This window comes from Leucopleurus acutus, assembly GCF_964270905.1.
Source record: "Leucopleurus acutus genome assembly, chromosome: 13".
Lineage (NCBI taxonomy): Eukaryota > Metazoa > Chordata > Mammalia > Artiodactyla > Delphinidae > Leucopleurus > Leucopleurus acutus.
In genome coordinates this window covers 83,694,067-83,720,482 of record NC_139155.1, presented here as the reverse complement: position 1 = coordinate 83,720,482, position 26,416 = coordinate 83,694,067, and the positions used below count along the sequence as shown (strand labels likewise).

Below are 26,416 nucleotides of genomic sequence, written 5' to 3'. Positions count from 1 at the left end.
CCGCGCCTGCGCACGCGCCGTACTCCTGCCGCAGCCCCCCCTCACAAACCCGAGCCCCCGTCTTACTAACTGCGCATGCGGGAAGCTGAGGCTTCTTTCCCGCGTAGCTGCCGTGGGTTCCCAGAGAGCCAATCAGACGAGAGGACTTGACTGCAGCCCCGCCCCCCTCCCCCCAGCTTCCGCGGGCGTCGCACCTCCCTTTGGTGAGAGCTGGGGGCAGGACGGGGGAAGTGGACGCGCGCGCCGCGGCTCGGCCGTCTCTGCCCCCTTCCGATCATCCAATCGCAACCAAGACGCCGGGCGCGCGCACGCTCCCTCGAGTTTAACGGTCGCGAGAGGCGCTCGCCCGACCCTGACATCGGCAGTGTGAACGGCGGCCAGGTAAGCGGCCGCCAGCCTGCGGGGAGCTGCCGGCCTGCGGGGAGCTGCCGGTCGCGGGAAACAGGGGACGCGACTCGAAGACACCAAGTTAGCGGCCCCCTGAGTGTGCTGATGTGTTAGGGCGGGGGAAAGACAACACTCCCTCGACGCAACCTCAGCGGAGCGCGCGGCCGTGTGGGGGCTTTGCTCGCGGCAGTGCACCTTTTCTAGACTCTGCCCTTGAGTGACACCCGCGCGGCCCAATCGCTGAGCGCCTCTTCCCGAGGGGCGGGGGGCTTGAGGGATTTCTGTCTCTTTTTTTTTTGACCAGCTTCCTGGGCTTAACTTTGAGAAGCACGATTGTAGTTGTTGGACCGGTGGTTTTAACTACAGCTTCCCTGCTGCCTACAATTTAGGCAACTGCGTGGGTTCTCCTCGCCTTCATACTTTAACCCGAGAGCCGCCGCCAGCAGCTGCGGTCTGGCTGTGAGCGCGAGAACGTCAGGATCTGGCCTCAAAACCTGAAATCATGCCTTCTTTCCCCCTCTCAGCCTCCCACCAAAGCAAAACGCCTGGTTAACTTTTATATTCTCAGCAGACCCCCATCAGTCGTTCCTCTACCCCCTAACTCCCTTTTTCTGCTAGGAGCTGGGGCCATCAAAAGCGTCATATTTTGTTGATGGGAGATATAAAAGTCTCTGTTCTTATACGCATTCTCCATCAGGTTCTTAAAATTTTGCATTGTATATCTTTTTTTTAAATTTTAATTCATCCCCCACTCTCCCACCCATTCCTCCCCACCCTCACGCTCTGCTGGGAAAGCATCATCGCATTTCAAGATCCATCTGGATCTACTGCATCCGGATTAACTCAACGGGGGAAATTATAGATGGGGTTGCAGGCCGATCCGCGTCCCTGGAGAGCTTGTGTTTTCCTGCTGGAAGAGCAAGGTGATTTGAATCCAGGTATTTTCGTTGCCAGATGGAAGGTGCAGCCCCTGACTTTTTCAATACCCCATTTGTCGTTGGTGATGGGCTGAGTCACTGGGGAGAAATCCGTTTAGTAAGGTCCGGTTACCCTTGGCCTTCACACCTGTCCCTGAAGGAAATGGTTCCTTTGTGAGCTGATGCTCTCAAGGTTGTGCTTTGTAAAACCAGGCCCTAGAAAGTGGGAACCTAGAGGAACCAGAATAATAGGTAATTTTCCTCTATTGCACCCCCTGAAATTTACATCTTGTAAGCAGCATATGTTTTCTCTATTCTTCCCCCTCCCCCACCCACTTACTCCTGGCTTTTTTTTAAGGACATGAATTCCTTAAGAAGCAGGCATGCTGTTTGACTTGTTATAGCCAGTTTACCTCTGTACATCTAGCTTCAGTTAAATTTTAGTGGACCTGGCAAATAGTTTATTTTTTAAGAAGTGATAACATGCACAGAGTACAAAAGTACTCTACGTATACAGTATATAGTGCACTCCTTCCACTCCCACCTTGCAGCCAGTGGGGAAACAACCACTGTTAACAGTTTAATTGGCTGTTTTCAGTACCAGATTCAATATAGATACCAAGTAGTTCCCATTCATCTATTCACTGTATAAATCAACAAGCATGGATACTTGGTAGAATTTATTAAAGGAATGAACAAGGCACGTATCAATAAGTATTCCAGTTGTTACACAGTAGAATTGTGTCTGGAACCTTGATTATTAAGCACATAAAATTGTGAAATATTACCTGAAAAGGTACTACTACTTCTGCAAATCAGAAGATTTGTAGATTTTTTATTGACCTAACCACTGGACTGCCAGGGAATTCCCTTTGCCATAATGTTTTAAATGTTTATCCACATTGTAGCATAAATCAGTGCTTTGTTCTTTTCTATGACTGAAAAATATTCCATTATACAGATACACAACATTTATTTATCCATTCATCAGTTGATGGACATTTGGGTTGTTTCTGAATTTTGGCTTATTATGAATAATGTTGCTATCCTTAATGTAGATTTGTATAAAAGGATTAAGGTTTCCACAGTCTTGAAAAGACAGTTGCTAGGTTTAATGGCTTTTTATAATAGTTTTTGTTCTTCATTCATTTTCAGACTCTCCTGGGACCTTCAGACATTTCACAGTCTGAATGTCAGCAGCTGAAAATGCCTTTAGACGATGAAGCATCTGAAGATGACTCAGATTCAGTTTCTTCAAACAGTGCAAGAGCCTACATTTTCCAGTGAGAGAGTGTAACAATTTCTGTACGCTATGGAAGATTTTGACTTGGGGAAACCCTTACAAAAAGCTTCATCTTCTGTAGAATCTGATATAAAAAATTCTCCCCATTCTCTTGGACTGAACTTAAGTACTAATAGGTAAGAATGGGATAGATTTTTTTTTAATGTAATGACAAATCAAAATAACTTTATTTGCATAGTTTGCCAGTTTATCCAAATAGTGTCATAGTTACTGATTTGCATTTAAAAAACCCCAAAACTATGATCAGGAACTGTTCAAGGACAGTTGTTTGGGTTAAGAATAGTTTCAATCCTTTCATGTTTTTCATTTCTCCCAGAGATGTATTTTTGCATGGGGAACATTGTGAAAAAGAATTTGTTTTGCTAGTTGGAGTTTTCTTTACACTTTTTTTGTTTTCGGTAAATTACAAGTATATCTTTAAAATTTAGTTGTCTAAATATTGTTTCTCCATTTTGAAGTTAAGAGGACAAATAATGTTTCATATTGCAGAAATACCTCACCAGTCTGGAAAGTAGCAATTAAAGTTGAATACTAGGAAGTAAGCAAAAAAGCAGGCTCTGAGTTGACAAAGTAGATGCTATCAAACAATGCATTTTATGCATTTTCTTTTTAAACTATCCCATGTTTGGTTTGTTTTTAATCAGGGCCTGTTTACTCTCATTTTGTACATAGTCTGGCAAGTTGATTATTTGGTTTCTAAATTACAGTAGGTTAAAAACAGCAAAGAGGCAGGGACCACTGGAGAGGAGATCACCTATAAAAAGCAGGTACAATAAAATAAAAGCACAGCAGTCTGGGGCCTACTGGTAAAGGAGCAAATTTACACACAGTAATAGGTCTTGAAGAAATTGTGTATTTTAAATAAATTAATTCCTTAAAAAATTTGTTCATTCTTTGGCCTCAGGAGGAATTTAAGGCAGCTTACAAGAATACATAAAAGAAGAGGAGAAAGCATAAATTAAAATAGGGAGGAAAGGGGAAAAAAAAAAAGCACGGGATAAGGTCCAGAAATGTTGGCCATCGTAATCTATACCCACTTCCTGAATGTTGGCCACGCTTTTTGTTTCCTGTATCATTTGACAGCCCCTTTGAAACCCACTTCTGGAAGAAACCCCTTTTAGAACATAGTGTCTGATTTACTTGGAGGAACTTGAATGTGCCTTTCTAATGAAAATTATGTAACTGAAGCGGCTCCCTTTTCATTGTGACTGGCAGTTAAATTGGCCAAATTTAAACTTGATTATTACACAACTATAATTGTATATCTAACACTTAATGGACAACATATTATGTTCTTTCCCTTGAATTTTTTATTAATATTTTCTCTGATCCCCTTTATTATTTTACTGTTATTTTCATTAGGTCCTCTTTTTTGCAAATGGTTTGTGAAACAAAGCAGAGTATCAATAAATAAAGTGACCTTTCAACGGTTAGAATTTAAATAAATTTTAATGTCCCTAATTATGCCTTGTGGGTTTATAAAACAAATCTGAAATAAACTCATCTCAGATTCGGAAAAGCAGTCCTCCTGGAAAGAATCAGTGCTATTTTACACACTGGATAGGCTAAATAAGTCCTGAATATTTGCTGCTAATTTGGTTGGCACTACTTTTATTCAAAGACAGTGCAAAGATAAGCATCACCTTATCACACCAAATTAGGGGGATCCAGTTAACAAGACTTGACTGTAATTCTGGGCAATGGAGAAAGAATCTCCATAACAATAAAGGTCTGTTCTTAAAGTGAGGTGAAATAATCCTCTGGAATAATTTAGATCGGAGTAGCTTAGAATTTTTCTTATTGTTTAGCAGAAACTTTTATTTTCTGCTGTACTCTGGAGTGTTCTCTCACTTCTGAAGAAGGTTTTTCTGTTGTGTTCTTAAAAATACAATTAAGTGCTGCCTGTCTTTTCACTGCTGTTTTCCCTTCGTGGACAAACTTGTGATCAGATTTTCAGCAAATGAGGTGCCATTAAGAAGGATTAAATATCAGTAGTTTTGTACTGCTCTGCTAAATCTTGAGCTGCTGAATTATTCAACACTTTGGTAGAATGAAGAAAACCATTTGAATTATTTATGTTTCAACAGAAGTAGTCCCCACCTTAGTACAAATGGGGTATCCTCTTTCTCAGGGAAGACCAGACCATCTGTAATTCAAGGTACAGTTGAAGTCCTAACCTCTTTAATGCAAGAGCTACACAACAGTGGAAAGACTGATTCGGAACTTTGGAAAAACTGTGAGGTATCTAGTTTTGTTTCATTTCTGGAATTAACAAAATAATTCTATTTATAGATATGCCTCTACTAAACTCTAAATTATTAGAAATGTATATCCTAAAGAGCATGATACTTAAGTTATTGCTAGAATAAAGTGGTCAAGGATATTAATTAGGGAACAATATAGAACAAATGTGAAAAATGATCAGAGGTATGTTTTAACAATATATTAGTGATTAGACATTCTAATTTATACTTCAAATGTGAACTAAAATATTGTCTTTGTTCATAAAAATGAGAATTCCAAAATTATTGATATTGTTACTAATTCTGATCTTTTAAGTAACTTATACAGAATTGTCATCATTTTGTAAAGCCTAAACCCACTTTGAAATATTTCTGATTATAAAGTAAGGCTTCCGTTTAATACCTTATCGCATTTAGCTGTGCTACATTGACTTATATTGGTTGTTCAGGTCAAGTGGTTCTTTCTTTTGTCCATAGGTTAAATTGTGACATAAAAATTTAACAGTTAAAAGAATACTTATAAATAAGTTTTGTTTCATGGAATAATGCCCAAGATAGACTTTTCCAAGGCTAGAATTGGTAACACTTTGTAGAAATGTGTAGAACATTATTATTAAATTCTTTAGAGAGCAGTAGATTTTGTTGTAAATGTTAATCATAGTTTTAAAACTATGTAGAATAAATGGAATGAAAGATTATCTGGTTTAAGAATTCAGCAGCAGCCACCCCTAAGTGTAATTACTTATATTCATTATACATAATCATTGGAGTTATAAAAATGACTATTATGGCAAACTTAAAAGAAAACTGAGTTTTAAGTTTTGATACCTCTTTTTTTCCATATAACAACCACTATGTGCTAGTGCAAACGACCTATAAAATGCCATTGTAAAATGATGTAAATGATAATGGAATGTTTTATGAAATGCTTCCCCTAGTATACTTACTCATTAGCTTATAATACCTGAATTGATATGCTTTAAAAAAAAAATGAGGCATTGCCTCAATGTGCCTTGACTTCTGACAAATTCATTTTTAAGTAGAAATTGTTACTTTTAGTCTTTGAAATCAACATCTTAAATCAGAATCAGAATATATTTGTGAATTTAAGACACAGATGAGTACAAGCCAGAATACCAACCAGGTACTTACACCTTTTAACATTTGAACCAGTTTCTTTCTTTCTGCCCTTTGTTCTCCTGTGATCTAACAGATTATTTTTATTCTGTTGAGTATTAGTTGACTGCTTAATTTTTATAATGTAGGCATATAATTGATTATTCACTGAAGAGCTTCTTAAGCTATTTCTTACTTTGACAGAATATGAAATACTTTTTTGGCCATTTCAGTAAAATTTCCTGAATTTGTTTTGTGTGTTTTCATAGCCTATGAAAATAAAAGTCTCTGATGCTTTAGGGTAATGATTTAGAAAGAATGGGAAGGTAATGATTGCGCAAGTCTTATTTCCCTGAATTTCATGTTTACACCTTTCTTTTGGAATAGTAACATTTGTCTGATTTCTACCACTTATAAGAAACTAATCTACATTATTACAGTAAAGAACTAAACCTCCACAGAGCTCTGGAAGAGATCTGGGGATGACCTGATTCTTTAGAATTCCTTTATAAAACGTATCTTCTGGGATTCTTAAGTTTATCACTGCTTAAACTTGGGAAGGTTATGTATTTTTATTAGATCAGGAAAGAATCTTTTAAGGCATTTCCATAGAAATACTTTAATACGTTCTTAAGTACTTGCTAATATTTCTATGATTGTAAGAAAAATTTAAAAGCACATCATTAACTAAATTATTTTAGCATTTTAACGATTTAGCACTACTGATTATGTATATAATAGTAATAGTTATGTGATAATTATTGAGTATTTGCCGGGCAGTATACTAGATACTTTCTGTCAGTGGCACTCAACCTTATTGGACCCAAAGCCCTGTTTTTATAACAGTTTTCAAAATAACATCAACTTATATTGTCCTGAAATGAAATTCACAGATAATATAACCTGCCTGTATCTGCTTTTAAAAAAAAATCAATGTAATGTCCTGTGCTATAAAAGAGGAATAATAGTTACTTATAATAAGATAATATGTAAATGTATAAATACTCAGACATATCCACATTAGAAAACATAATGTAGCAGCAGTCTGGTGTTTACTTCTATGTAGACTCACCTTGAACGCAGCAGCTATCAACACAGACTGATACATCTGCCTTGCACTGATGATCCAGCACTGCAACTGGTGACATGATTTTTTGAAATGGTGACTCATTTCTGAGCAAGTTCTGAAACATCTTGGTAGTTGCATTCCTGGACAATTTGGTGATTTGAAAACTATGCAAAATATGTATCATTCTTATAATATAAAATGGACACAGGACAGTTCTTTATTGTCAGGGACTATCCTGTGATTTGTATCCCTGGATCCTGCCCACTAAATGCTCGTGGTGCTCCCGCTATCCTCGTGACAACCATGACCTCACAGATTTTCAAAATATACTTCCCCCATTGAGATCACTGCTTTACGTGCATCACATTTAAATTTAAAATTTAGTCCTCTCAGCCACCTATGAGGTGTTGCTGTTCCCCTTTTATAAATTAGGAAACTGAGGCATAAAGAAGTTAAATTTACTTGTTCAGGACCACCCAGGTTGTTGGTGGAGAGGTGGGAGTCTGGCCTGGGAAAAGCCCATAGGATGTTTCCCAGGCCAGACTAGAGCAGCAGACGGCAGCAGCCCCCGTTCAGGCTAATAGCGCCAGGCACCTGCACTCAGGGGAAAACTTGGCACCCATGCCCTCCAGCAGTATGTAAGATGCGGGTGGTATACATAGGTTTAGTTGGAAATGAATAATAGCCCTTCTTAATAATTAAGTGTATAATGTTATTCACAGTATTAATATTCTTAAATTAGCTTACTTAAAATTAAAACATTAACAATAAAGTCTGACTTGGAAAAACAAAGTCTCCACTAATTTATGGCCTGAATGAACTCTATTCATTTGTATCCTAAATAAGAAAATGATGATAAGGATGTGATTAATCTCAAGTGTCTCACATACTATGAAGCCATTTTTTGTTAAGTAAATTGTTATTCTATCATAATTTAGTTTTATGTGAATAATAACTTTATTAGGATAAAAATAACTCCTAAAGGTATAGAGGTATAACTGAATAAGAAAACTGTTGCCTGATGATTTCTTTTATGTTTTGATTAATATAAGATACTTTATAAGTTGAGAAGGTAAGGGACTTGATTTGATCTAGTCCACCTTGTCCTGAAGTCAATTGATTTAGATTTCACGCTTCCTATCAGTACCATCGTATTTCATTTTAAGGCTTCCTTTTCCAGTCTTGAGGTTTTCTCCACTTTACCTTAATACCGTTATACAGGTTTCAACTTAATTCTGTTATATAAGTGGCTTTCACCATGAACCTGAAGGGTCTCTGGATTGTGTAGTCTATAATACCAAGAAAAGCGCAGCTAGCAGTATCCATTGTTATACACTCGTTTAGACTGTATATCTGAGTGTCCACTCTTGGCCTTGTGTCCTAGGTGCTGGAGATGGGGTGGGCGCAGGGGTGGGAGACAGACAGGTTCACCAGGAGAACAAGTGAGAGACTTTCAGACTGTGGTAAACGCTCCGAAGGAACTAAACAGGGTGCCAAGAAAGAGAGTGACTGTGAGGGTGGTCTGGGAAACTCTTCGAGAGAAGATGATAATTGAGCTGAAATCGCAGGGGGGGAAGAAGCCAGCCATGTTGAGAACTGCGGAGAGGGCTTTCCAGGTAGAGGGTACAGCAAGTGCGAGACTTTTGAGGCGGAAGACAGTTTTGGCGTGTCCAGGGAACAGAAGGGGGCCAGCGAGGCTGGTGTGTGTCGAGAAAGGGACAGAGAGACTTGAGATGAAGCTGGGAAGTGTAGATGAGCCAGATCACGCAGGGCCCTGTAGGGAATGACCAGAGTGGAAAGGCACCGAAAGGTTTTAAACAGGGAAGCCAGTTGTGGTAGCTACTTGTTGACATTGTATGTTATTACATACGGTCTGTTACTGAAAGTAGACCAGCCTTTAGATTGAATTCAGCCTCTGGAGAAGTCTGTGCCCCCTCTCCTCCCGTGTTTTGGCCTAGTCTAGTTATAAGAGCACTTAACTACTCTTGGGGGTCAGGATGGATCAGGACCTAAAAGTGGCCGTGAAGGGAATTATAGGTCACTTCCATAGGTTTTCAGAGTCATTTTTTCGTTCTTTTTCAGCTGCAGTGCTTTAAAGCACTTTAATATCTGACTCTAAAAGAGGTTTTTTAACTTGAAGAACAACTAAATTAGGGATCAAATTCTCCTAATACTAAACTATTTGTTGTTTTAAGATGTGGGATTCTTTTTCTGGGTCCAGGTTAGTGTTTAAGAAAACCATTAGGTGTTATGAGGAAAGGAAGAGGGACTTAAGACAAATGTAAAGTACAACTAGCAGCAGTTCTTGATTAATCAGAAATGGTAGCAGATGACATCAAATTAAGATGCCATTTGAAAAAGAAGATTTACTCAGACCCTCAAATTTACTCAGCCCACAGGTAACATAAGAAAGGGGTGCCCAATCCTATGTCCATGTACTTTTGCATTAAATATAGTTTTATAATTAATTTAGCTTATGACTTTTACATTAAAAATACATTTTAAAAAAAGGCTCTTTCCCACTGGAGGAATATTTCTGTGAAATATTAGGTTAAAAATTTATGTCTAACTAAAATATTTTATAATTTACTAGACCAGGTGGTTACAACTATTCAATTTGGTGGAAAAACAATGCCAAGAGCAGATAGTTGCCCAGCAGGAACAGTTCCACAACCAAATTCAAGTAAGTTCTTTATATTGATTCTTGTTTTATATTGTAAGGTTTGCAGAAGAACCAATTAGTTAATTTTTTTTTCCCCTTTTTTTTTGGGAGAAGGAAGGATGCTTTACTTGCAGCAAATAAGGAGAACACCGGGGATCTTTTCCCAAAGCAGTGTCTCCCCAAACTGCAAAACTGGGGAAGTTTTAAACTAAGGGTACACGCATAATCGTGAGGGGGCTTAAGCAGAGGAGAACTCAGCATAGAATTGGGACAAAGGTCCACAGAGTCCAAAGCTGTAGTTGATTGAAGTCCGGAGGGTCAGCATCATCATTCCATCCTCCACCTGGGTGGGGGCCCGAGTTCCTGGTGTCAGCACTTACTGAAGCTCAGGTTCTTTGTGTCTCATCCCAGGAAGAATGCAGTGAGAGACAAAGTGATAGGTAAGAAGTAGATTTATTTATTTAGAGGTACACATTCCATATATAGGACTCGGTCTGTCTCAAAAGGTGAGAGTGGCCCTGCGAGAAATGCCAGCGTGTGGGCCATCTCAAAGATCCCAATTAGTTAGTTCTTTATATCAGTTTTGTTTATAAACTAAATATAATGCACATGTGTCATCTTTAGGGTAATATCTCTTATTTTTAAACACAATATTTTAAGACATTTATAAAAATGTGATGTTAATATACATCCTTAGCCAAACCTGTAACTTTTTATTTTCAGCGTATACAGAAGGAGATAAAAAATTTAGTCAAGTTACAGACCAATAATGCTTCCTGGGCTTCCTGTGATAGAAGTTCTTTAAGCAGACAAATATCTTCAGAAAGTCAAATGGGTTTTTTTTCTGAAAACAGTGAGAGAAATGAATCTGTTATCAGTTATCCCAAGTCTAAAGAACCTGAAATGCAGCGAGAAACATCCATGTCACAACCAGACTGCAATGTGGATAGTAGCTCAGTGAGCAGTGGGTATGGTACCTTTTGTGTCTCAGAACTAAATACCTACAAACCTAAGGACGCTCAAGAGTTCATGGAGCACGCAGAGGTTTCTAAAGGACAGTTTGGAGCACCGGTGGTGCAAAAGGAGTCACTTGTAGATGGTGTGAAAAACCAGAGTTTTTATATACATACAAATGAAGAATTTTGTGCATCTTTAAAGGAAGATACTCCCATTTTTCCTGGTGAATTTGAACACAGTTTCCTTGGTGAAAATAAGATTTCGGAAGTATACAGTGGAAAAACAGATAAGTAAGTAGAATTTCTCCATCACTTGAAGGGAGTTTGACTTGTTTATTACATTTATAATAAGCTAAACATGTTTAGTAAATACAGCTGCTTTTAGTTGGAATGAGATGTGTTTGAATGTCTATCAGTTTTATCAAATTGTTTTATTTACTGTCTGTGGAAAAAACTGAAATTAACAAAGCACACTACATGCTAACGACATCTGTCTTCCCATTTACAATGTTATAAGTCTACTAAAACTCTTAAGGTGAGAGGCCTTGCCAGAAAAGTACCTTTTGTATTTTCTAGTCACTATCGACTTGCTGAAAATTAGAGTATAGGACTGCATCAACAGTGGAATTTTGTCACACATGTTCATATAATTTAAAACAAAAAATTATATATAAGCATACTCAGTTTTATGTTTATAAGAAGAGATTTTTGTAAGTTAAATGACATTTTGATTGACCCAGGTAAAAGAAACTTTTGGTAAAAGAAACTTTGGCTGAATGTTTGTAAAGCAAATAATCACTTAAAATTATGTTCCATTTTATGTCTCTGACATATGTCATCCAGTGTAAGGTATTTTGCTGTGGCAACACAATCTTGGGTACCCATAAGTATAATTATAAGTCCATCTAAATAAGTATGCTTTCACTGTGGAGATATACTGAGTACTTGAAGGGGCCACTATGGTGGTTTTTGTTCTGTTCCATGGCGACAGACTATAAGTATTGTTAATCACTGCTAGTCAGTCTTTTTCCTCATTTTGCCTTTAATAGTAAGATATTGTAAAAAGAAATTTATGTGAATCAATAAAAATCCATCCTCTCTCTGCTAGCAGAAAAACAACTCAAAGCATTTTCCACTGACATAGTATCTACTAGTGTTTAGTTTTATCTGTGAAGGACAGCATTTAAAGAGAGGTGTTTTGTTTTTTTCTTTTTAAATAGTAAATCTATAACATCATGGGCTCAAAAGCTGAAGCAGAACCAACCAAAGAGAGCACATAAAGAAGAGGGGTGTTCAAAACCTATGCAAGGAAACGAGCAAACCAGGAAATCACCAATTGAGAAAGTAGGTGACAAGTCACTTGACTCTGGCATGCTTCATCTATGGACAATTAGGATAATTATGTTGAGTTTACCACATGTTCATTAACATAAGTTTTTTGCCCTTTGTTTTGTATTGTTAATTTGTTCCATTGACATACCTTTTTTGGTGTCTCAAAGGATGGGAAACGATGCTCCAATTAGTGGTTCTTTAGTAGACTGGAAATCAAAACCAGTGAGAGATAAAGTACTACTAAAAAAAAAGGAAACATTTTGTAAAGGTCCTAATTCTCTTTGTACTGCAAATGTTTACGAGTAATACATTGTTTTTTAAAAAACCCTCAAATAATTTGTTCTGCTGTTAAGTTGTAATAAGTAGTACTCTATGTGTGAACGCTTTAAGATGCCATTATAAAAACAGTTGAAGCTTGGACAACTCTGAATTTATAATCCAAGTTGTAAGAGATTGAATGTTTAAATTCTAAACATTCATTTAATTCCTTTTGCTCATATAGCAGCTGCTTTTGTTAACGAGCTGTAGCTACTGAGTAAGTTTTAAACATCTTTAAAGACCTTTTGGCCTAAATTGTCATAGAATAACATTGTTCAGTATAATACATTGAAATCGCAAAGACAAATCTCTCTACAATCTTGATTCCTTTAGAAACTGGCCATGTCTTGATCATCCTAAACATAGTCTTTCCATCTTCCTTTGAAAAAGATCTATTAAAGAATAGAAGTTGTGGGGACATTCCTGGTGGCGCAGTGGTTAAGAATCCGCCTGCCAGTGCAGGGGACACGGGTTTGAGCCCTGGTCCAGGAAGATCCCACATGCCCGCGGAGCAACTAAGCCCGTGCGCCATAACTACTAAAGCCTGTGCTCCTAGAGCCCGTGCGCCACAACTACTAAAGCCTGTGCTCCTAGAGCCCGTGCTCCGCCACAAGAGAAGCCCCCGCAATGAGAAGCACATGCACTGCAATGAAGAGCAGCCTCTGCTCGCCGCAGCTAGAGAAAGCCCGCACACAGCAACGAAGACCCAATGCAGCCAAAAATAAATTAATTAAAAAAAAAAGAATAGAAGTCGTAAGAAGTCAGTCCCCCAGCCTTCATAAGGCAATATTTCTCTTTCAGTCATTTTTCTTTCTTCAGCCCATGATACTTAGGCTTCTTGATATCATCATTTTTTTAACTTACTCACATTTGTGTTGAGGAGGGAAATGAAGGTGAGGAAGCTACATGAACCGTCAAGCCTCGGGGGCTGGTGCTGTATTGGTAGCTCTGTTCTTTTGTACCTGTGTGCCGTCAAGCATGGTATATCCTTATTTGGTGTGGTGACATAAAAGCATTTGGAGACTGAGGTGAAAGTTGTTTTTTTCATTGGAATAGGTTGGCAGAAATGGAGAATGTTTTCATATATAGTAGCTTCATTTTTTCTGTTTTTACCTTAACTGAAACTCAGTTTGTGGAGACTTTTTCACTTCTGATGAACTTTGGATTTGTGGTGTGTAACTTGGTGGATTCACTGTCTTTGGTGACTGTGGATCGGTATTTGTTCTATGTAGCCCTGTGGTTTCCAGAATTTGCTGCACATTGGAGTCACCTGAGGAGCCTTAAAACTCTACTTATGACTGACCGCCAGCCCCAGGTGGTCTGTCCTCATTGGTGCAGTTGTGACCTATGATCAGGTGGTTTAAAAGCTCCTCAGGTGATTCTTATGTGCTGTAAAGCCTGGAACCAATGATCTAGCCTAATTTTCTCCCTTGATTCAGTGGAGAATCGACAAGCAGCTGAAGGATCAGAGACACTGCCTGAGAAATATGCCCTTGGGGGGGATAGGTCTACCTAGTAGCCTGTTCTGCCTCTGGGGATGTCAGTTGCGCAGGGGGTAAAGCTGTGATGAGGGCATGATTCCGTTTGAATTTTTTCCTTTTCTTTGATCATCTCTGGACAAGTTTTATTTTTCCTATTTTTTAAAGGTGAATTAGATATTTTTGCTATTAAATCATTAGGGGAAATCAAGTTTCTTTGGTGTGTCCAAGTTTTAAATGGCTTTCAGGTAGTGATGGTTATTGAATCAGACACCACACCTGAAATGCACTTCTTACCTGCATAATTCTGAATCAAATTCTGTGGATTCACAAAAGTTGGAACTTTCTTCTTTAGTCCATCCTTTCTCTTCTCCCATTGTTTCTTTTTCCATTTTCAGTCTAAATCCAGGGAATCTTTATGATCAGAATTCTCTTGGGATCCAATTTTCTTTTTATACAAGGTAGTTTATTTGGGGTCCTAGCTATCTTGAAGCATGTCTTGAAATTGGATATTGTTTAGCACAAGGATTTTCCAAAGCTCAAGTCGGTCTTTGTTTCCTTGGTCCTTTTGTCTGGGACAGACTGGCTGTTACCATTTCCCCAGGTGTGGGCTCCATGGTGGTTTTTCAGATGCTGCTAGACTGTTACTGATGAAGATCCTGTGCTAGGCTGAGGCCAGCTTCTTGGGAAGGGCTTTCCTTGCACCATACTTTCGTTGCTCTTCAAAAGCCAGGCCTGTTTTCTTCAGCCGATGCCTTGTGGCCCGGAAGAGTGCAGCAGGCAGCCGTGTGAGGTGAGCCCCCTCCAGCCAAGGGGGTGTGTGTTGACTGAGCACGTTAAGGTTTACACCAAAGAACCAGGAAAAAGTCAAAATGTTTTAATTGGGATTTTTCACTTATTCTTCTGCAGTCAGCTTCTCTTGGTCTGTTAAGTACAGAGACGCAACAGAAATTTGAACAGGTAGGCGTTTTAGGAGAGACATTTGATAAAAAGGAGGCTAAAGTGGTGCCTTAGAAGGCTGAGGGGATAACCCCTCCTTGGTATATAGAATGTCATCAGCTTAGTGTGCTTTTGCTTTTGCAGTGGGTTCACAGGTGGTTGTAAGCAAATAGAGCTAAATACTTTTTAACAGGAATTAAAAGTTTGATGGTGGTGAAACTCATAAGAAAAATTCTGATGAAAATCACATATCTCTCTGGGGAAACACAGATTTCTTGTGACAATGCCAGAGATATTGTGAAGAGAGTTTAGCTTAGAATTTTTATTAGAATTGAGGATAAGTAAGCATTTTTAGCCTTTTCTGGTAACCAATTATTTGCATATAAGATGTAGTCTACTATTTAAAGTTCATAATAATTATTGATATGCAGTTTTCAGAGTTGATTTATTGTCTTAATGATAAAAATGAATTGTTTTGGCTTTTACACTGATTTTTATACTAAACGACTTTAATTCTAGGCACTTGAAATTTCTTTTGGAAGTCGATGGCAAATTATAAATACATTTTCTCTTTTTAAAAAAATTAATTTATCTTTGGTTGTGTTGGGTCTTTGTTGCTGTGCGCGGGCTTTCTCTAGTTGTGGTGAGCGGGGGTTACTCTTCATTGCTGTGAACGGGCTTCTCACAGCAGTGGCTTCTCTTGTTGAGGAGCATGGGCCCTAGGTGCACAGGCTTCAGTAGTTGTGGCATGCAGGCTCAGTAGTTGTGGCTCACGAACTCTAGAGCACGGGCTTAGTAGTTTTGGCGAACGGGCTTAGTTGCTCCGCAGCATGTGGAATCTTCCCGTACCAGGGCTCGAACCTGTGTCCCCAGCATTGGCAGGCGGATTCTTAACCACTGCGCCGCCAGGGAAGTCCATAAACGCATCTTCATTCTGCACTCATATTGTCTGCTTCCGGTTTCCTCTTTCATCTCCACAGAGAATCAAAATAAACTTTTGTAAATTACACAGGAATAGAAAATCCTTCATTGTTAATTCCTATCATTTTGCGATTCTTGTAACCATGGGGAAAACCAGGCTTGCTTTCTTTGTGAACCTCTGAAAGTTTCTCTGCGCCTGGGTTTGACACCTGGCTCTTATTCCTTGTGTCAGCAGTCTGTGCCTAAGGATTTTTAGCTGGCAACTAATGGTTTTCTTTCTTGAATTGTAGTCTGATTTCACTGCTGCTACACATTCTCGAGCTTTTTACCTCAACAAACCAGATGAGAGTCCAAATTGTTGGATGTCTGATTCAGGAACAGGTATGATACTTATATTTCTAAAGAGTTTTTTTCAAAATAATAACGTGTGCATTTCTCATAGGGTGATAATCATGTATATTAGAGTGGTTTCTGTAAAAGTATTATGTGTTGTCTTGTGCCTCTGGTAGCTGTAACTTCCTTACTTGCCTTACTTTGTGTTACAAGTTCTGTAAAGATAGAAAGCAGTACTTTTGCAATTATTTCAAACAGCTGCAAAAATCATCTCAGCATTTTTCAGATACTCCAAAATGAATTAAGAAATTCAAACTGTCTGTAAGCCATTCTTTACTCTCCACGGTGAGCTTATTTTAGCTTTAATGGCTTTACATACTGACTCCTTTTTTCCACAATCCCACATCCAATTCAGGATGAATTAGCTTTGCCTTGTGAAAATTACCATGATCCGATCACCTGTCACCACCTTCCTGCTCTCACCCTAACAGAGCCCCATCACCTGTCCCCTGGGTTCCCGTGAGCTTCCTAACCAGCCTCCCTGCTTTCACCCTTGCAGCTTCCATCTGTTCTCAACACAGTAGCCAATGTGATCCTTTTTAAAGACAGGTCAGATCTTGTGACTCCTCTGCTCAAGCCCTGCGGTGGTTCCACTTCCCTCAGAATAACAGTCGGGAGGGAGTCTGTCCTTACAGAGGCCTGCAGGCCCGGAGACATCTAGCTCTGCTCTTTGACCTCACTGTCTGGGGCTCTCTCCCTTTCTCTGCTTCAGCAGAGAGGCTGTTTGCTCAAATATGCCAGATAAGTCCTCATTTTAGGGCTTTTGCTTTGGCTGCTTCCTGTATGTGGAATGTTCTCCCCCGCCCCTTACGGGGGAGCTCCCTCATATATGGCTAACACGGCCAACCCTGACCACCCTATTCAGAAAGAGCGCCTGCCCCCCCTTCCACATGCACTGCATATCCCCTTACACTGAGTTGTAACTTTTACTAGAGTGCTTACCACCTTCTGACATACTGTGTGTACTGTATGATCGACTTACGGCTCACAGCTCACTCTTCACGCCTCCTCCTCCCCAGCTGGTACAGTAAACGCTCAATAAGGATTTGACTTATTGAATTCTTTAGATTGCTTCTATGTATGTCTGTACTGTGCATAAAGGAATTGTCTTTAAAAAAATATTTTAAATTGCACGTGTTTATCTTGACTTTTAATAATATGATAGTTCAGTTTAAAATATTTGGATCATTAAGTTAGGACTCTTACATGGCAAGGCATTTATGTGAATTTTTTCCCTTCCAAATTCAATTTCCTGTATCCAGATAGCCAAAAACTTCCCGTATTTAATTTTCTTTAGGTAAAAATAAGTTATTCTAGAACACATACTTCCCATGTTTAATTTTCTTTAGGTAGAAATAAGTTACTCTAAAAGCATTTTTGTTCTTTTTCCTCACCCTTATCTATTCTGTGTATTTGTTCACATTAGGACTGACTTACTGGAAACTGGAGGAGAAGGACACGTATCACTCTCTGCCTGAGACTCCAGCCTCCTCCACGGATATATCACCAAGCCAGGTAATTTAATAACCCACGATGCACGTGTGTATTTGTTGTACAATTGTATATACTGGTTCATTTACAAAGTTTGTATTTTTCAATTGCTGATATACAGAAGAAAGCATGGGCTTTAAATCATATCTGCCTGCTTTCAGGTTTGGTCTCTGTCGTTCACTGCCTGTGTGATCTTAGGAACGTTACTTAAAAATGGAATTAAAAATGCCTGGTTAGTGTTTTATGAAATTAAATGACATGGTTTTGTGCCCACTATTTTAAATATAGTAGGTACACAAATAAACTTCTTCCCCCGTTCCCAGGCGTGGTTTTGATTTTCTGTTCTGTTACACCCTCCCGCTGATCCGTTTGTATCATAATTATGAGCAATTTAATTTGCTGTTTTGATTTTCTTTGAGCAAGAAATGTAAATATTTTGTTGACTTCAGAGCAAAGAAATAAAAATATCCAGTATGTGTACATCGATGTATATATCTCACTTCTGTGTTTAGATCAGGAGATGAGAGAACAGGTTGGAGGAAAAGAGAGATACAATTAAAGTAACCAGGAGAGCTGTAAACACGAGTGACAGGCATAGATGGACAGGACAACATGGGAACAGTGTATTTTTGGACATTGGAGTCCTAGAGAGGGTGGGAACCAGCATTCTGTCCTTCAGGAAAGGAGGAAAAAAGAGACAGATAAACACTAAGAAGGAAGGGGAGGGGAGTGAGATTGAGGGGTCTGGGAGACTCGGTGGGCTTTGCAACTACAGGGCTCACTGCGTGTGTTTCTTGGTCTTCAACATCAGTAAATTAACACTATATTTTGTTGACTCAAAATATAAAGTTGCCATCAATTTTAAGACTTCCTGTTTCATATTCTACCAAGAAAAAAAATTCATCAATCCGACGGATACAATGCTTATCCGTTAGAATTTATATTTTGTAGACTTAAACATATATTTTTATCCTATAATTCTCGTACATACTTATGGATAATATAAGTGAAGTAAATTAGTTGAAACTTCTTTACCTATAGGAGCTTACACTCCACACTCCTCTCTTTTTAAGTCAGTGTTGGTTTCTGTGTTTTCCACATGCCATTTCCCTTGGGCCACCAAGAGCATTGGTGACTTGGCATTTCTTTAAAAAAGGATGAAAGGCCTTGGTGCTGAGTTTTTACCTGGCTTAGTAGTTATGTAGGACTGGCCTGCTTTTGACTCTCAGATGGGGAATGTTGCTAAACATGTCTGATTCACTGTCCCTTAAATATTGCTTCTCAGGGGTTCCAGCGTAGCCTCTAGGATTTTCTTCCAAGCTGCTGACAACTATTTGGCCAATTTTGAAAGCTTTTCTATTTGCTTATGAGCAGGCAGTGACAATTATGTCACAGCTGCTACTTGACCAAAGGCATTTGTAAGACGCTGTTAATTACAAGAGACATCCTCACTTCAGAGATGTTAAAATATGACAAGAAGGGAAATCATAAAAGCGGTGAAAAGGAAACTCCTTAGCAGTCCAGTGGTTGGGACTCTGAGCTCTCACTACTGAGGGCCTGGGTTCAGTCCCTGGTCGGGGAACTAACATCCCACAGGCCACTCGGCACACCAAAAAAAAAAGGTGGTGAAAAATATTACCTCGTATTACAGTGAGCTGTAAATAGCATAGTTGCAACTGTTCACCCAGGGCAGGATTCCTCAGGCTGTAGCCATAGTCCAAGAGCTGCTGCTTGGCATAGATTTCAGTGATTGGAAAGGCTTCCAGGTTGTTGGTGTATAAAAAGTAAAAATTCAAAGCAGGATTATAGAAATTGTGGTAAATTTTAAGGGTTTACATTTAACAAATTAATGCCTTTAATGCACACACAAAAAGTATAATTAATTGTCTTTTTCACAAGCTAGTTATAGAGTTTATTAAAAAAAAATTAGTTCATGGTGCTCTGCAGTCTGTCTATGTAGGGTCTGGAAATGGGACAGTTTAAAAGTTTAAAGCTATAGGACGAATGTGTTCTTTCAGTGCTTTCAATGTATCTCTCACTCAATCTGTAATCTCATTTGAGAGAATGTCCACGTTAGTTTAAATTTGAGGCCCAGGGTTAAATGGTACCCCTGTCACGCCCTGCAATAAGTCCCACATTGAAATAATTTAAGCCCAGTGTTTTAATATTTGGAGTTTAGGTTTGTAACACTTCCAGTGTAGCAAAGCCCTGATTTCAGCTGTAGAAGTTAGGATTGTATCTTCTTTTTTTTCAAAAAAAATATTTATTTATGTATTTGGTTGTGTGGGGTCTTAGTTATGGCATGTGGGCTCCTTAGTTGTGGTATGCAAACTCTTAGTTGTGGCATGCATGTGGGATCTAGTTCCTCGACCAGGGATCAAACCTGGGCCCCTTGCATTGGGAGTGAAGAGTCCTATCCACTGTGCCACCAGGGAAGTCCCCATATCTTCTTATTTTACTAATTAAAAAAGGGTCTTATTTTGATTGGGTAACTTCTTTCTTAACACTTCTTGTTGTCTGCCAACTCTTAAACACGAATATAACTACAGAGCTGGGGAGCTCCACCTTTCAACACCTGTCCCTTTGAGTCACAGGAAATTAATCTGGCCAGAAGTTTTCTTGCCCTGCTTCCTTCATTCATTATGAAGTCTTTTCTTACCTCGAAACTTTGTTCTTATTTTGAGTAAGGAGATTACCAAGGATTTTTTTCTTTGGAAGTGTTCTTAGGCTGCTAAATATCTTAGGTTTAAATTATCCCCTTAATATTTATTGTTAGAGGGTATGAAAATTTTTTCATTCTGAGGGAGCCTCATAATAGGTAATGACTTCCAAACTCTTATTACAAATCTGGCAGTCTGGCATCTCAGTTTATTTTAAATTTTTCAAAAATCTTTTTATGGTGCTGATCTTGATATCAGGAAAGTAAACTTTTTCATCATTGATTCGTTGATAATGTTTAAATAATTTTGTTTCATATCTTTAAGTCTAATACTAGTAATGAGATGAAGCTACCATCACTGAAGGATATTTATTATAAAAAACAGAGGGAAAACAAGCAGTTACCTGAGAGGAATCTCCCTTCTGCTTCCAACCCAAATCATCCACCGGAGGTAAAGTTGACAGCACTCTGCTGAGTGACAATGAAAGATGACTCATGACTCTTAACTCTCATCTTGAGCTTCCTTTTCCCTAGGAGATCTAAAGCCTACTCACTTGAAAACGAAAACTGAGTACAGAGGGCGAGAGCTTACTGTTGTCTGTCTTATTTCTAGGTACTGACTCTAGACCCAACGTTACACCTGAAGCCAAGTCAGCAGATTTCAGGGATTCAGCCACATGGCTTTTTGAATGCCCTTGATGACAGAATATCCTTCTCACCTGACTCCGTTCTAGAACCTAGTATGGCTAGTCACTCTGACATAGACTCGTTTTCACAAGCAAGTCATGTTACTTCTCAGTTATCTGGATTCCCAAGATATCCTTCAAGTACAAAAGTGTCTCCAGTGGACTCTTGGAAAAATCATGCATTCCAAAATGAAAGTAGGACCAGTTCCACGTTTCCTGCAGTATATACTATTGGTAGTAACGACATCTCAGTCAACAGTGTAGATGAAGAAAACACTGGCCTGGTACCTTTTGCCTCAGTCAGTCAGTCCCAGCTTCCAGGTACAGCCAGTGGTGTCCCAGAATGCATTTCACTGACTTCCCTGGAAGATCCTGTGATACTGTCTAAGTATGTATTTCAGTGAATGGCTTGTAATGTCAATAGGTTTTTTATGATGTCTGCTTGAATGATGAAAATTGTTTTTATTGAACTTCAGTAATGTATAAAAAATTAAAAAGATAATATAATGTTTATAAGGTAGACCATCTAAAAACGAATGTCTTTTTATTTTTTGCTTTATTAGTTGTCATCTTGTGTATATATCTATTATATTTTCTGTGGGTGTATAAAGGAAAAAGGCTGTATTTTTATGTATGAGAATCATTATGTTCTTGGTTTTTCTTATTGAGATAGTGAGGAGATGCTTTCTAAATGATGTTTTTTCCTCTCACCAATAGGGTTAGGCAGAACCTGAAGGAAAAGCATGCTCGACACATCGCAGATCTTCGAGCTTATTATGAGTCAGAAATAAATAGTTTGAAACAGAAACTGGAGGCAAAAGAAATTCCTGCAGTTGAAGATTGGAAGAAAACCAATCAAATTCTTGTAGACAGGTAAGACTTATAATTTAACTGTAAAGTTAGTGTTTCTCCAACTTGGATATATTATTTTCCCCAAAGTATAACATATTATGATGTTAAAACACTTTGAAAACGTGTGCTTTAGATTTGAAAATTTTCACACAGAAACATGTTTGCCTAAGTAATTATTTTTAAAGATTTGAGGAAATTCCCTGGCAGTCCAGTGGTTAGGACTCCTTGCTCTCCCTGCTTAGGACCTGGGTTCAATCCCTGGTTGGGGAACTAAAATCCCGCAAGCCGAGGGTGCAGCCAAAAAATAAAGATTTGAGCCATCCTCTTACAAAACACTGATAATTGATGAGGACATTTGTTTTGTGTGGGCGAAATACTGAGATAGTTGAGCAGATTTTGTATATGTAAAGGAATGTCATTTATGGGAGAATTAATGCTCTATGGATTCCCTAATAAGTCTATGATTGATGTCCTGGGGCAGTTCTCAACCTTTCTTCATACCCAGAAATGCATAACTTTAACCCAGACACTCATGAACCTGTGGAAACAGTTATCTCATTCAAAAAAACCATAGACACACAGGGGAGAACGGTCTTATACTAGGGATAGCTTTCCACTTATTTTAGAGAGAGAGAATCATTTACAAAATTTGATGTTTTTACTAGTATTAACCACAGCATACTTGAGGAACTTCCCTGGCTGTCCAGTGGTTAATTTAAGACTCCACGCTTCCACTGCAGGTGGCTTGGGTTCGATCCTTGGTCGGGGAACTAAGATCCCACATGCCATGCGGCACGGCCAAAAAAATAAAAAAAATAACAGCATACTTGCAACATACTTTACAAATGGTATTAAACAGATTGAAAACTGATGGAGTCTAGGTGACAGCAAAGTCTTCTCTAGGGCAAAAAAGACAAAAGCCCTGGAGAAAAGATTAGGAGGGAACTGAACTCTGATCCAGTTAACAGTTTAATTTGGAGAATTCTAGGAAAACTTGCTTTTATTTATTTATCTATTTATCTCTTTGGCTGTGTTGGGTCTTTGTTGCGGTGCGCAGCCTTCTCATTGCAGTGGCTTTTCTTGTTGTGGAGCAAGGGCTCCAGGCACATGGGCTCAGTAGTTGTGTCACACGGGCTCAGTAGTTGTGGCTCATGGGCTCTAAAGCACAGGCTCAGTAGTTGTGGCGCACAGGCTCAGTTGCTGCGCGGCATGTGGGATCTGCCTGGACCTGGGCTCGAACCCATGTCCCCTACATTGGCAGTTGGATTCTTAACCACTGCGCCACCAGGGAAGTCCGGAAAACTAGCTTTTATACTAGTGTGTGGTTGCTGTGGTAGTTAACATGCTGTCTTGATCCTGATCGTTTCTATAGCTTCCATTTTGCTGTTGGTGGTGGCGACGGGGGTACAATGGCAGAGAAGTAGTTTGAAAAGAGCCAGGAAAAAAGGCCAGTTTTAGGTTTTCTAGGACAAAAAGAAAAGAGTAGATACCAGGCTAGGGGAAGTTTGTTCTTATTTTTGTTCTGTTTTGTTTTTTTAAGAAGGCACAGATGACCACAGGTACTTCCTGTTGGAAAACAGAAGTCTGAAAGAAGCTGACCAGCAGACCTTGTTAGGTCAAAGACGGGGTGCCAAAGAAGGGGAGCTAATTAAAACATCTTTATGTCTAGAAGCTGCTAGAGCACGTGGAGCAGTGAGAGAATGTAGGAGGAGCAAATTGGAAGTCAGGGTTTTAAATAAGTGGTCGTGTTATAACAGTAACAACAGCAATCTAGGTAGTGGAGTAAATGTACTGATAGCGTGCAAATGAAGAGCAACGCATCATTTTCTCCTACCAGTACCCCTAAAGGGCTTGATTTGGCCTACCATATAAAACTGTGTTACAGAGGACAGTAGAAACAAAATGAGAAGTTGCAGTTATTTAGAACTGGAAAAACGATTTACCCAAGACAAAAACCAATATTATGTTCTCAGTGTACACAGCAATTTTTTTCAAATTTCAGAATTGCAAATTGGGGAATCCCACTGCTATTGCAGATGGGACCATTAACACTTATATTGTCACACAATTGCAACTTGGGGGATGAGATCTCTGGCATACCGGAATCAGTGAGGTAATTACAACAGAAAAATAACAACACAGCAACACTTGACTATTTAGTGATCTTTGTTTCAAGAACAGTTTCATCAGTGTTTCATTTCTGCAAGGTATTAATGCATCGTGGGTAGGAGCATGACTCTGGAGCCAGACTGCCTGGCTTAGAATCCCAGTGTGACTCTGGAGGAGCTTAACTTCTCTGTCTCTGTATTCTCATCTGTAAAATGGGAATGATGACAATCCTAACACACAGGATTGTGAGGATGAATGCAAAGTGCTTAACAAAGACTGAGTGTGTAGTCAGTGCCGAATAAATATTAGCTTTTATTCACAACACATCATTGAACACTGATTCAAAATGGTGACCAAATTCTTCCATGTATTTTCTTTTTTTTTTTTTTCTTCCATGTATTTTCTTATTTTGAGGTTCTATGGTAATTAACTTTACAAAGAAAGTCTTTAAAAGAATAACAAGTCTTATAAAGAATAACATTCATGCTGATTTGAAATAGTACAGAAGGATTTATATGGAGTCTTTCTACCCCATCTTTTGTTTTCACATCCTAGACTTAATTTTTTGCATCCCTCCAGAAATTATAATGCATATACAGATATATTTTCTTCATAGATCAAGTTATTTTATGCAGTTTTCTATATCTTGCATATTTAGTTTTTATTTTTCAATGTGATAAAATAACAAAATCTACCATTTTAACTGTTTTTAAGTTTACAGTTCACTGGCATTGTCCATTCATATTGCTGTGCTACTGTCACCAGTATCCATTTCTGGAACTTTTTTTCTCTCGCAAAACTGTTGTTCTATACCCATTAAACAATAACTCCCCATTACCCCCTCCCTCCAGCCCCTGGCAACCATCATTCTGCTTTGTCGCTATTAATTCGATGCTTCTGGGTACCTTGTATAAATGGAATCACAGTGTTTGTCCTTTTGTGTCTGGTTTATTTCACTCAGCATAATGTCCTTGAGGTTCTTCCATGTTGTAGCATGTGTCAGAATTTCTTTCCTTTTTAACATTGACTAGTACTTCATTGCACACACCACACCACACCACACCACACCACACCACACCACACACACACACACACACACACACACTGCATTTTGTTTATATCCATTCATCCTTGGTGGACACTTAGGTTGCTTCCATCTTTTGGCTATTGTGAATTTATGCTGCTATGAACGTGAATGTACAAATACTTCTTAGGGATCTTTTCGTATCATTTTTAATTTTTTCCGGATACTATAATATCAGGTTCATTGGATATATTTTACTAAAATGGCATCTTTAGTCTTGGCTAACATTGGAGAATTTGTTTTACCTAATATATTGGAGAATCAGTTAGATTTTTATAATACTTTTAAGAGAAAAGATCTTGCCTTTGATTGTTTTGTTTCAATATATGGTTTTTAGATGTGGCCAGTTAGATAGTGCTCTGAATGAAGCTACTAGTCGTGTGAGAACACTTGAAAACAAGAATAACTTGCTGGAAAGAGAAGTGGTAAGTAAGTACTCTATTTTTTGTTGTTCTAGTGGCTTAATGTTAAAAATTTAAGCTTTTTTATTAATTGAACTTTAGAGACAAATGAATAGTTTTATAAAAACATTGGTTGTATGTTGCTTGTCTTCTCCTTTAGGATTTCTTATTGTTACATTTATATTTTGAATGCTGCTGGCTTCATACGATACTATAAACTTTTACCCTCTAAAATTTTTATTTTTTATTTGGGATATAATTTGCATATCATAAAACTCATCCTTCTAGAGTGTATAATTCAGTGGTCTTTACTATATTCACAAATTTGTGCGACTACCACCACAATTAATTTTAGAACTTTTTTCTCACTCAGAAAGAAACCCCAAACCTCTTAGCCATCTCCCCCATTACATGCTCTTCTCAGCCATGAGCAACCACTACTCTGCTTTCTGTTTCTCTGGGTTTACCTATTCTGGGTACTTGATGTCAACGGAATCAAACCGTATGTGACCTCGTGTGTCTGGCTGCTTTCACTGAGCATTAGGTTTTCAAGGTTCATCCATAGTGTAGCATGGACCAGGACTTCACTCTTTTTTATGGCTGAAGAATATTCCGTAGTGTGGATGCACCACATTTTGTTTATCCATCCATCAGGTGATGGATGTTTGGGTTATTTTCACTTTTTGGCTATTATGAATGATAGTGCTACGAACATTTATATTTTCAAGATTTTATGTGGATGCATTTTCAGTTTTCTTGGGTGTATAACTAGGAATGCTTAACCTTTCCTCTTAAATAACTTTTCTTTCCCATGCATTACCAAGTATTATTCTTCTGTGCATAATTTTACAAACAGTGTTTTGCTGCAAAATGCCAGTTATATTCTAGACATTGTTTGTTTGTCTTTGATGGGTTTTTTGTTTGTTTGTTGTTTTTTGTTGTTTTTTGATGCTGAAACCGGGATAGTTTTGATGTTTTTTTAAGTTATCTTTGTCTCCTCCTAAACTATAAACTTCATGAAGTCAGGGACCTTTCTTGTTGATCTTTTTTTTTTAAATTTAATTAATTAATTTATCTATTTTGGCTGTGCTGGGTCTTTC

General features: G+C 38.5%; 1 protein-coding gene across 1 annotated transcript in view; it reads left to right on the top strand.

The window, feature by feature from the left end:
• Positions 1-75: 75 nt before the first annotated feature.
• Positions 76-26,416, top strand: part of MPHOSPH9 (M-phase phosphoprotein 9) — a gene marked incomplete at its 5' end in the record, with an annotated part of 51,440 nt that continues 25,099 nt past the window's right edge. Inside the window, 11 exon segments of the mRNA XM_082853042.1 lie at positions 76-147; positions 149-338; positions 341-381; positions 9,629-9,718; positions 10,421-10,944; positions 11,874-11,997; positions 15,932-16,022; positions 17,461-17,549; positions 20,798-21,258; positions 21,588-21,743; positions 25,253-25,340. Of these exon segments, the coding sequence (XP_082709168.1) occupies positions 76-147; positions 149-338; positions 341-381; positions 9,629-9,718; positions 10,421-10,944; positions 11,874-11,997; positions 15,932-16,022; positions 17,461-17,549; positions 20,798-21,258; positions 21,588-21,743; positions 25,253-25,340 (1,926 nt within the window).